Here is a 13377-nt window from a genome sequence, read left to right as displayed (position 1 = left end):
GAGAGGTCAGTGAGCCAGTGAAGCTCACTTCTGTACAATGACTGAGACACTGAGGTGAGTTGCTGAGGATATTCTGAAGTTTTCTGTTGGTAACTGCTACTGTTAGCTTCTGTTAGCTGCTATTAGCCTCTGTTAGCTTCTGTAAGTCATTGGTAGTGAAACTTTCTTTGAAGCGAATCTAACATTGTTGTACTCTCAAATGACACGAGAATGTAATGAAACTGTTTATCAGAGGGAAACTGTGATTTATGGGCCATTCAAGCCTAACATTAGCTGGCATAATGTTAGCTTACAACCAGCTGATGTTGTTATTAATGTCACTACCCGGTCCGTACCGGAAACCCGATCGGTACCCCGCATGCGCGAAAGGTGTCTACTTCCGGTCGAAGCGTTTTACGATAGTTACGGGTCAGAGTATCGGTTAATATGTTAAGAATAACAAGAATCTCTTAAAATGTTTCCAATAATGAAACATTTCAATATAATGTAGACAAAAACGAAAAATAAAAAGATAGTTACGGATCAGGACTCCCGATCCTTACTGCGCATGTGCAAAGTCGGACCGTACAAATTGTGACAAAAAGGGATAAATAAGCATGTTTATGTATTTTTGAGGGTTACATCAGGAGATGGCACACAAAGACCTACGACTTCTCTACTTCTCCACCTTTGGCATGCTACATATGTGTCTCTAGCTACTTATATAAAACATAATTAGGCAGAACTGCAACTCCAATCTCAGTCACTGTATTCAAGATTGCAGGAAAACATGGTGACTTAGAACAAATTGATACCTCCTAATATGTATTTTTAATGTATTAACTCTAAGTTTATGTAAGCTTATGTACTTACACAGATACTTGTATCTTTATTACCATACATTTATGTATAATGCTACAATAACTTTTTGATACTGTATTGTTCCTGGTTCTCAACTATGTTTCTCTATCAAAAAGCTACATTCTTTTCCCCCCAATGAATAAACTAAAAAAAGACTGAGTGTGCCTTTAACGTACAACAATATTAGCTAAGAACAAAAAAGAAACAGCTTAAAAAAAATCAAAGAAAAGCAGCCAATATGGTGAATTTGGTGATCCCATGCTCCCTTTCTGCTTATTTTCTGTTCTCTTTTTACTTTCTACTTTTTGAAAAAAATGCAAAAATTCATAGAAAAAAAACATACTCACTATATGTTAACTTGATTTAGACTGGAAATAATATGGCCACTCCACTGGCCACTCAGTGAGAGCAGATGTACTTGCAGAATAGTTTCATTATGCATTTAAATAATAAATTATTAATTTAAAATATGTTTCAACATGATTAATATAAATATATTCAATGTTCTACCTGTGTTTATGTGGGTTCTTTCCAGGTACTCCTGTTTCCTCCCACAAAGACATGCAGTTAGTTGGGTTAGGTTAATTGGTGATTCTAAATTGGCCATAGGAGTGAGAATGGGAAAGTGTAAATGTAAGTGTGATTGGTTGTCTGTCTCTCTGTGTTAGCCCTGTATCAGATTGGTGACTTTATGCAGGGTGTACCCCGCCTCTCGCCCAATGGTAGCTGGGATAGGCTCCAGCCCCCCACCGTCTCCCCTGATAAGGATAAGCGGAAAAGAGTGGATGGATGGATATTCTAAATCTGTTATTTACTTTTATACCAAGAATTTTGTGTTACTGTATTGTTCCTGGTCCTCAGCTATGTCCCTCCATCCAAAAGCTGCTTTACCAGGGTCTTTAGCTGCACACTAACATCGTTTGCATTACTGAAAACATTACTTTTCAAAGCACTTTAAAAAGAAAGCAGTCAGTATGCATTTCTAGACGGCAGCATAATCAAATTTGAAATTTGAAACTTGCTTGAAACATGTAATTCATCATAATGAACATCAAGTATGCTTTTTTATGGCCAAATCTCTGATACGGCCATGTGGTAATGGATTGTAGCATTTTCAAATCAATCATGTCTGAGTTTCCGCACAGTGATAACCCTACCTGGCTCAAGTGAGTTTCAAGTAGTTGCAAATCGATTTCCCTACTCTACTGAAATAAACTGTAGAGAGTGGCTGAATAAAAGGGAACTAGTACGACATCCTTCACATCTTAAGTGCACAAAGATGAAGTAGTCATATTAAGTATACGCAATCTGTAGTAAACAAAACTGTTTGTGTTGTTCTTTAAATTAGAACAACTGGAGTTGTCAATTAAGCATAATGTTAGTTTAGTTAGGCCATTAAATTAATATCAGCTTCCATCCGAGAAGATCTGCTGAACCCTTGACAACAGATACACATATCGATTTGCCTGGCACCAGAATTACCCAATTTCCAATGTTCTTGGCCCTGGGTGGTTAGCGTACCATATGCCAGATTATGAATTGGTCCATCTCATGCCTGTGTGCAACACACAAACAGCTGTCGAGACTGATATGTCCTTAGCGTGGAAGCATTTCACTGTGTGTGAAGACAGTACCCCAAGCTAAACGGTGGAGGGATGACGATGAAAACATAAGTAGCTAACAAAAAGTTAAAATGGCTAAAGCTATCCGGAGCTCAAAGCTAGCCACAAGGCAGCAGCCTTGGTATGAGCAAAGGATTGAAACAGCTATGAGGAAAATATTGAAAAAAAAGTATCAAAATCTTGTTATCTGTAACAGGACTGAAGTTGTAAGCATACTAAAAAAATGATGTAAGTACTTGACATTTGTTTATATATAAAATCTGTTGCACCTGCTTTTTGTTTGATTAGGTAAAGTATGTCAGGTAGCTCTTGTACCCCTTTCCAGTGACAGAGCAATTAATTTTTAGCTGATTTAATGTGAGAAGATCCTGTAATTTACCACAGTTTGGAAAAAAATGGAGCATTTAATAATTTCTTTTATTATGAAAGTCTTCTGAATTTGCTGTCAGTTAAACTTCTTAAAAAATCTGAATCAGCAAACCATGCTTAGAAAATAATCGTAAATGGGAAACAGCCAAGAAAACTGCAGTCGGTACATCTCTGCCTTTTATACATCCAACTGTTAAATCTTAAAGGGACCGTTTATGTGGCTTTAGTCTGCCTACATCTGCTGCTCATCTGCAAGCCGCTTCGCAACCCGCCCCAGCTTCTCTTTTTTATGTCATGACTCTGGATTTCACATATTTCACATATTTATTGTGGGACCTTGTGGGAAGGTCCCACAATAAAGCCAAAAAGCCAAATATAAATTACTGCAGATGGCTAAAGTGGTCCTGGCTGAACTGTGAACATTGAAACAAAGAAGATTTCAGTTAAAAAGCCTTTCTTTTATTTAGTTTTGTGAATCAGCGATCTGGTTTACACAGGTTCCATCTGCCCTGAACTGAACTATGTGGATGAAATTAGTTATTCCTACTTGGCGCCAGGAAGAGTTATTAGCATGACAGCCTCTATTTGATATTTGTCAAGCTAAACACACACATACTGTATATATACAACATACAGGAAATTGTTTCAAACACTGGCTCAGACTTGAGAAATTAACAACTTTGCACGGCAGCAACAAACACTGCTGTCTGCATTCCTCGAGTGGAAAGCAGCTCCAAAATGTGACAAATCTATCCTCTGCCAGCTTCCTCCTTCAACACACCCACACCCTGAGCCAGCACAGCCACCCCCCCAAGCACCACCAGCGCTACCACCAACATCCACACCCCTCCCTTGGGCCCCCTTCAGCCGGCTGCATGTCTCTGGAGGTCGCCTCTGACGTCAGCAGCTCAACTGGGTACTGTGCCAACCCTGTGGGCCCTTGATGGATGCAGTCGGTCTGAGAAACAGTTCGCTGTGAGTAGAGTGCACGGCACAAACTCAGCCCAGCCGGCTCAAACACATCTAATGACCCGTAAAACCCGGACAGGTCCATTCCTTCTCCTTTTCTTTTGTGTATCACAAACATGGATGATTAAAGGAGACACATGTGATGATGAGTGATATGCACTGCTAATGGCCAGGATAATAAACAGAGCCTGCAAATGCACTGTTGTTCCCCAGACTTACAAAAACTGCAATTCTTAAATCCAAGCATTTTGTCTTAGTGATCCAGAGAGATGCAGCTGACTCTGTGCATTTTTTTTGTCTGTATATGTGTGTGGTAGGGGGGTATACCTGCAGGCCTGCTGCTGGTCTTCCTCTTCAGCCATCTGTCCAACGTCTCTGCACTCACACTCTCCAACACAAAGTCATCCAGAATCTGCGGGTGCAGCGAGAGGTAGGCCTTCACTTTCTCATCTGTCAAGCCTGAAACACAAAAACAAAACACTTTAAAAAACTTTATTTAAGACTAATGAAACTGTGAGAAAACCCCCCCAACAAAAACACCAAAACAATACTGATGTGAGATAATGAACAGAATCATTGATGCTAGAAAGGAGAAGTGTAGCACGTGAGAGGAATGAAATAACATCTCACTTGAACCCACAATGATCCCGAAGGTCACCCAAACAAATGCAAAGGATGAAAACAGCTGAAGGTCACTTCATTCTCTTCACGGTGAGGTGAGAGCGGTGGCAGCCGAGCCAAGGCTCGAGTTAAAGCTCTTTGATAGCCGGGCTAGCTCACTTATGTTTACTGTGAATCTGTATCTCCAGGGATAGGAGCCCCCAACAGAGGCAACAGGATAAAGGAGGACTCGATTGTGCTTAATAGGCAATTAGGATCTTGAGAGCTTGCTAAGTGCTGCTGTTTACTGTCTTTGTTGTCAGGGAAAAAAGCCATTTGCCAGACCATCATTGAGGGAAAGTTGTTTTTAATACCCCCACTGGCGTCTGTGAAGCAGTCATGATGCACTAGGACGCCATCATGTTTAGGTCACTCAAACAAATGGAGTGTATGTCTAAAACAAAGACTTCTAACTGTATACATTTAGACGTGAAGTGTCATCTCATAATGAGAAGAAATGCATTCTTACAAAAGACAAACAGAGGTGAATTTACATTTTATGGCATGGTAAACTATAACTATACGTTTTCAGATAATAGTAGAGAGAAGAGTGTTGACAGCCCTGAAAGTTTTTATAACGCTTTCTCACGAAATGTCTGGTTATCGGGAGCATCTGTGTAGACTCCCTCTGTAGATGCACAAACACACACACACGTGGCATGAAAACATTAGTAAGTGGGGTGTCAGTCAGAAAGCTGCATGAATATCAGTGTTGTGAATCGCTACAGATCCCTGTAGACAACACAACAGTAAGCCGGGTGTGTGTGTGTGTGGGTTGGAGGGGGTGGGGGGTGAGTGTTGTGCCAGATGACAAAGTAAAACCAGATGCAGAGATAGAAAGACTAAATTCTGCTTCAGCTGCAGGTAACCTGTTATGAGCCCATAAAAGGTTGTGGTTAAAGAATATCTTTCACTTTTAATTTAATTTTAGGATCATAGTGCTCCTGATTCAGACTCTGAGCTATCCACGACCTTTGATCTATCCCTGCAGAACAAATCATTTGATGTTCGGTTACGATCATCTGCCCAGAGTGTGTGTGTGTATAGATAGAGCAGGCTTTTGGTTACAGGCAAATAAGGCAAACAGAGGTGGGGGGGGTTTGGGGGGTGGAGGACGCTACAGTCTGATGCTGTCCAGACACGAGACACAGCTCCTCAGGAGCGGAACGCCTCACGAGACTCCTGGCCAGCTCTGACGCACATCGGCAGAATACAGCTTAATAAATCAGGAAAAGTTAAAGAAGGGTTGGGGTGGGACGGAGAGAGCTGCGGAGGACAGAAAGACACACGGAGAGGAGCTAAATGGGAGCGCTGCAAATAACCCCTACAACTTTGTCCTATTTGAAACACAAAGAAGGCACTGTGATTGGTGACATTACAAAAGATGAAAAACAAGGATGCTGTATAAATTTATGAATACAAGTTTTGTGTGAAAGGAGTCTGAAAATTGTTTAGCAATCATATGTGTGCACATGAACAAAATAGTCGAATGTTCTATTTCCATGGGGCAAGAACAGCAGTGATAAGAGCTTTGCAATGGCTAATAAAATGGTGTTAATTAAAATTTCTGTGGTGAAAAGCAGGCATTTGTAAGACCTAAATGACAACGACGGGTCAAAACTGCGGCGTTCGCAAGCCCAATGCATGTGCCACATTCTGTACTTAAAGGAATCAACTAATAGTGCTGTAGCAACTTCACTGGTGACAGATACACACATTATATTCATTCATGTGTGTGTTTAGAAGAAACATTGTTTATGGATAAAGTAAAAATGTCAATATCATCAATCTATTCTTTTATAAGAATCCAGAGAAATGACTGACTTGACCTAATGTGACTATATTTTACCTTGATTGTGATTAATAATTCCCTTTTTGAACATTCCCGCTACGTCACGTTGACCTTATAGGCTTTCCTTCTGAAATCTTTCGAGCCACAGCGCACATTAATGTGACTGCAGTGAGTCTCAGAGCTGTGGGATATGCGTCAGTGTCCTGGTCCTGAGACTATAGAGGCTAATCAAAGGTGCAGCCCAATCTGTCCCACATGCTGCGGTCCAGAATGGCTAACCCCACTGGGAACTATATGTGCTCACTCAATCAGGACAGTGAGAGACTGCTGTTGCAGATGTAACAGCTTGGTGACTGGTTTAACCAGGTTTTTATCCCCCCCCCCCCCCCCTTTTTTTTTTTGTCAATGCTAAGAAAAAGTTGAACTTGAACATAAAAGAAAAATAAATAATAAATAATAAAATAAATAATAATAAAAGAACATAGAAGCACACATTCTCATCATTTTAGGGTTTGTAACATTTAACTGAATTACATTTAGTTTAATAAATAAATAAATAAATATTTTTTTTAATGAACTTTGTACATGAGAGGTTAATTCTTCCAGTGTTTATGACAATAAACTGTTTGGATACTGCAGGTTGTGCAAAGAATGCGGATAAAAATAAATGCTCTGCTTAGGTAAAAGCAAACATTAACCTAACAAAACAACAGATTTATTAAAATGAAACTATATATTAACAAAATGGATCATAAGTATTAAAATAAAAATACTTGTACTGCAGATAAAATTGTGTTTTCATTAAGATATACAATTCTGATTCACCAACGCACAACTAGGATTTTACTGTTTACTGATGTTGCCGTGGGAGAATGTGCTTGTTTATTTACTTCATGTTCCCAGCACAGAAGTTCAAAGGTGAAAGGTAAATACCTGAAAACAAGAGAAATGCAAAGTAGTCTCACAAATCTGAATTTCTAATTAGATTGTTATTCGAATGAAAAACATCTACCAGCTGGTTTGAAGTCAGATTAGGTACAATCAACAGTGATCTGAACCCTGCATGTGATCATTTTAAACAGCCTTTTGGTGCTCTGTTTCAAAAAAAAATCTGGACAGAGTGTTGCATGATGTATTATTATGGCAATATTTGGAGTAACTCCCCAAGATGTAAATTTAAGTATGGCCCAAGCTGACATCATTACCTTTTTGCTCACTTTTGGCCAGAAGGTCTGTGCAAAACGGAAGGACTCCTCAACTGGAATTAAGTTTGTCATCTACTACTTACAACTAGAAAAGGTCTGTTGTTTTAACAAAGACTCAAATGAACTTTTCTTTGCAACCTGGCAGCCATCCTTTTCTTTTGTGGCAAATATGGAGACATGAGTGCAATAATGTTTTTGTTTTAGGTTTTTTTTGTTTTCATTTATCACAGCATGTTTATGAGCTGGCAGGACCTTTTTAATTATGTGTCTTTATATATACATTTCTCTTTTTCAAAAACTCTTAATGGTAATGGTAAATGGCCTATATTTGTATAGCGCTTTACTAGTCCCTAAGGACCCCAAAGCGCTTTACACATTCAGCCATCCACCCATTCACACACACACAATCACACACTGGTGATGGCAAGCTACATTGTAGCCACAGCCACCCTGGGGCACACTGACAGAGGCGAAACTGCCGAACACTGGCGCCACCGGGCCCTCTGACCACCACCATATATTAATAAATATACATTGTTTAATAAAATAAAATAAAATAAAATAAAATAAAATAAAATAAAATAAAATAAAATAAAATAAAATAAAATAAAATAAAATAAAATAAAGACTGTGACCTGTCCGCTTTAACAAAGAGAAGTAAATTACAAGTACCTTTAAAAAAAAACCTTTAAGTCAACGGAAGTCACTCCTTCAGCCAAAAAACCTATAGGTGGGAATCAGTTGGTTGTGTAGCATGCTCGTGAGTGGCTGAAGCCAAGTTGGCAGAAATGTTTGTAACTGACTCAGACTTGGGCTTCCTGTATAAAAAAAGCAAAGCCTGAGTTCATGCAGTGAGGTATTGTTGCATAACACTTATCTTGACACCACACCCCGGGATTTGGAAGGGAAAAGGCCAAACCAGTCAGAGTTTGTCTGGGTCTTTGCACTCTCACACCCAAGTTTGTAAGAACATGCTCCTGTTTGACAAAAAATATATTAACATATAGCATAGGCTATATACTTTACAGTGTCAGAAGCAGTTTCGTGGTTCTATTTCCAACATCAAAAACGCCCTGAAACAGCTTAAAAACAGTCAATTCTTGTGAGTTAGCGTTCACATTTATGAGCGTTTTTATGAAGGAAATCAATTCAGTATGCTCTGATTTTATATGGAAAATTTAATGGCTTGTAAACTGCAAGTCACTCCGTCTTATAACAAAATCTACTAGTATATCTGTAGTATACCAATGTGAATGTATGTCAATAAGTTGGACACAGAGCGAGATACCATATGTGCGATACATTTGCAGGCCAAAATGTATCAGTGGCGCACAAGAGGAAACACTTCAGAGTATTTCTGATGGTACACCATTAAAGAGGAGGGTGCTTTATTGACTATGAAAAAACAAAACATGTGAAGCAAGGCTGCAATTCTCTGTATTCAAAAGGGTGCGTTTATTTTAACATTCACATTTATTTATCCAACCTCAAAAAAAGAGAGAAACAGAAATCAGTTTCCTGTTTTTCTTTTTTAACTCTAAATATTTTACATTTGAATTTCTCATTGTGTCTTTGACTACAGAAAACTCATCCACGTTGTACTTAACGTAACCCTATAAACATCACTGTAATGATTTGGCACAGTGAAATCTTTACAGGGAATTGGCCTAGAAAATTGCACTGATTGCAATTTTCTAGGCCAATTCCGATTTTTTTCTAAGTAGGAGCTTTTTCAAGTAAGACCTGATTTTGCTGAATCAGGTTTTCTTTCTAAGAACTACAACTGACAGCGTATACAAAAAATCCCCCTATTCTTTAAAGCAAAATTTTACATTCTTAATAAAAGAAAAGACCAAATTTTACAATCTTCCCCAAACTGCAATAAAGTAAATTACAGGATGTTCACTGACTGAAACCATTATTGACTGCTGCTGGCAAGAGGTCCAAATAAGTAACAAAAAAATGAGTTGCTGTACACCCATCTTTAGCTAACATGTTTTACATTACCAAACAAAAGCATGTGCAATAGATTTATGGAACAAAACAAATGTCAGTTACTTGCATAATTTTCCAGCACATTTATAAATTCTTTGATTCTCTGCTTTGATCCTTTCCTCACACGGAGCCTGCAGAGCTCTGGATAGCTTTAGCTTTAGATGCCTCCCCTTTGGTCAGAAAGGTGAAGGTGATTTAAGATGTTGTTATGAATGTTTTTGTCATTTAATTTTTTGGTGGTTTACCTTGATGAACTTCATGTATTTACTCACAGCTCATAGAGCTATGATCTCATAGCTCACAAGCTAGAGCTGTCACAAGCTAATGACATGTTAGTGTGCGACTGTGAGTGTGCGTGTGACGACTCAAATGGACTGTGCATGTGTTGCGCACGCATGAAAAGCACCAGCTCATAATCAGCAGTGTTGGGTGGAAGTAACATGATACTGTAACTGCATTACATTTTCAACAATACAGTAATGTGAGATGTTACTGTACTACACTGTATTTTAAATACACTAATTCTATTACAGTTACAATTATGTTTTTACTAAGAGTCTTTCTATCACTTGGCGGACAGAAAGAAAAAAACACCAAACAAATGTGGTTTTCTCTTCCTGCACATTTGTGCTACAGTGAGCTATTTTCATTTTGAGTGCAGAAGGAGGAAAATGTTGCAGCAGTACAGCAATACAGCTTTTGAGGAGTGGCGATATGGACGTTACTTTTAATTAAGGTACACAAGGCGAAGAGCACGTTAGTAAAGCGGAAACTACATCCAAGACCGAAACAACTATACTACACCGCTAACCCAACATTGCCTCTTTGCAAACATCTGCACAGGTAGGATGTTAGCAAAAAGCTAGAACCCAAAGTGATTTTGTTATGGCTGTCGAGCACCCCAGCCCAGCAGCCAGATCCTGATCTTCTCCTCTGTCGCCTCTGTCAGTGCGCCCCAGGGTGGCTGTGGCTACAATGTAAGCTTACCATCACCAGTGCGTGAATGTGTGTGTGAATGGGTGGAAGACTGGTTGTGTAAAGCGCTTTGGCGTCCTTAGGGACTAGTAAGGCGCTATACAAATACAGGCCATTTACCATTTACCATCTTCAATAGGTAACAAAAGCAGTGATGAGCAGTCAGGGCCGAAGCCTCCGTTCACCTGTTCGTGTTTCTACTGTAGAATGTAGCGATTCTATTGAATTCTCGTTGTGCTGGTTTTCATCTATTGTGTTGTTGGCATTGTGTTGACACCTAAAAACTTAGGTAAAAAGAAAGATCATCTGTCTGTCCTTATTAGGATAGGGATTTGTGTTGGTGTGTGGAACTGCAGCCTATAGGTTTATACTGTTAACTGGTTATTGTAAGAATGCATTTCAAGTCATCTTCCGGCGTAACAAGAAAGTAACGAGTAGTGTAACAAATTACTTTCTCTGGCAAGTACTTTAAAAATATACTGCAATACTTTTAAGAAATGTAACAAGTAACGTGTAATACATACAATGCAATAATTTTCTTGAATAATGACCCCAATAATCAGATATACACAAGGCCAACCAACCAGTAACTGGTCTGGTGTGTGCTGGAAATCAACAGATTCCTGGTTGGTCGATCAGTGACACCAATATTTTTAGCTGAATTATTATCATTATAAAGATTTTAATTTTTTTAAATTTATTTTTGCTGCCCCGAGCCATGCACACACATTGGTACACCGACCTGGTGATGTGGGTGTGGTCTAACTGATGTTAAGTGGAAGAAACCATAACCATAATTTTTCTGTTGGAGAATAAGAATTAAAATGAATTTACCTAAATCAACACAAACACTCCAACTAGAGCAGGGCAATACGACCAAAAATATTTATCACAATATACATTTGAAAATTTGCGATAACAATATAACTGACACTGACACTGATATAATTGACACTAGACAAAATACTTTACAACTCCACAACTTTATTAGTGCAAAAAAAAACCATCAATGTATTTTCACTTAAACAAACAGCTGTTTTATGTGAATTAAAGTTATATAAAAATGTAACAGTGCAAATGCAAATTCCTTCCTGACACCAAAATGCATTTCCAGTGGAAATTAGCCGACATATCCTCAGCATAACCATGTATAATATCCACAAAACTTAAAAAGAGGTTATACACACACAATACAGTAATATTATGTTGAAGCACAGTACGTATCACTCCGCCAGGCTCCTGACTACGATAGCCGTAATGCTCCGACAATCCATCAAGCAGTCCGGGTTCGTAGCTTAGCAAAGTCGTACTAAAACATCCATCCATCCATTTGCTTCCGCTTATCCTTTTCAGGGTCGCAGGGGGCGCTGGAGCCTTTCCCAGCTGTCATGGGGCGAGAGGCGGGGTACACCCTGGACAGGTCGCCAGTCTGTCGCTGGGCCAACACACAGGGACAGACAACCATTCGCACTCACATTCACTCACACATTCACAACTAGTGGCAATTTGGATTATCCAATCAACCTATCCCCACAAGTTGCATGTCTTTGGATGGTGGGAGGAAACCGGAGTACCCGGAGAGAACCCACGCAAACACGGGGAGAACATGCAAACTCCACACAGAAAGACCCCGGCCTGATGGTGGAATTGAACTCGGGACCTTCTTGCTGTGCGGCAACAGTGCTAACCACCTTGCCACCGTGCTGCCCCGTACTAAAACATTTGACAGATTTTCGAGCGCCTTGTACCACATAAAATCATTTCGAGGTCAGTAAACACAACCAGAATTCATACATAAGGCCCATTGGATTATAAGGGGCACTGTCGATTTTCAGAAAAATCAAAGGATTGATTTTAAGTGTCCCTTATTTTCCAAAAAAGAAAACAAAACAAAAAAACCCCACGGTAATAATGACGGCCCGCTAGCATGCTCTACCAAAAATAGTGCTTTGTTGTGTGTCTGATGGATGAAAGCCAAACCAGTTCCACACCACTGAAGTTGCAGCATTTTTACAAACCAATTCTAGTTCATCCGTTACATTCAACGATTTGCTTTCGCCGCCATGCTTTTTCCGACGTGTGCGTATGAAAACAAAGGCACTGCGCATGCGCGTTTTACCCATTATCTATCGCGATATTTCATTTTTCTATCGTTGCCCAAAATTATACCGGTATTACCGTGAAGGGTATGATATAGCCCAGCCCTAACTCCAACTATAAGAGGCAGCAGGAAACTAACCAATGACTGTTCTCTGAAAAGTCTATAAAATGATATTTTTTTAATGTTTTGTTCTTTCGGCAAAGTCTCTTGGCTTTCACCAAGTTAGTGAAGCTCAGACAGCACGTGTGGTTGTTAATTATTTTCTTCATATTAAGAAGAATTCTTACTGCTTGTACAGCTGAGAAGCGAGCTTGTTATTGGTGACTGAAGGAATGCCAGCAGTACACCCTGTTGTTTATAAAATGCTCATAGCACAATATCAAAATATCATTATATGGGACCTTTAAAAAAATACATTAATGATCAGAGTTGCTCAATTGTATTAAACTGGATCTCAAAATGACAATTTTTCAGAATCTATAAAAATATTTGCTACGATGTACATGATTTTTACTGTGGGTTAAAATGTGTTAAAATATGCGTTTGGGTTCGAAACTTTTAATCTGTCAAATAAAATCATAATGATAAAATGAAAAGACCATTAACAGGTTATCTTAATTTTTTTTCCCCCACATTTCATTCATTTCTTTTCCAAAAAGTTTCCATAAACAGGAGAGCTAATTTGAGGTGTGAGGGTAAGGATGAGTCAATCTATCTATCTAACAAAGCTTTTCAGTTAAGACATCACTCATGTTTACTTTTATTTCTTCTTGATTATTATTTGGGTTTATCTGTATTTTATGCAAAGGAAGGTGGTTACTTTCAGGTGAAATCGTTTCTTCTGGATTA

General features: G+C 39.0%; 1 protein-coding gene across 4 annotated transcripts in view; it reads right to left on the bottom strand.

The window, feature by feature from the left end:
• pde10a (phosphodiesterase 10A) overlaps positions 1-13377 on the bottom strand; it is a 62503-nt gene that overhangs the window by 26468 nt on the left and 22658 nt on the right. For all 4 annotated transcript variants that reach the window (XM_006800826.3, XM_035912081.2, XM_006800827.3 and 1 more), the window contains exon 2: positions 4128-4259. In XM_006800826.3, coding sequence (XP_006800889.1) covers positions 4128-4259 — 132 coding nt within the window. The remainder of the gene's footprint in view (positions 1-4127; positions 4260-13377) is intronic.

This window comes from Neolamprologus brichardi, chromosome 13, assembly GCF_056152115.1.
Source record: "Neolamprologus brichardi isolate AB-2024 chromosome 13, ASM5615211v1, whole genome shotgun sequence".
Lineage (NCBI taxonomy): Eukaryota > Metazoa > Chordata > Actinopteri > Cichliformes > Cichlidae > Neolamprologus > Neolamprologus brichardi.
Note: the sequence above shows the minus strand (reverse complement) of the source record. Positions and strands in the feature narration are given on the sequence as shown.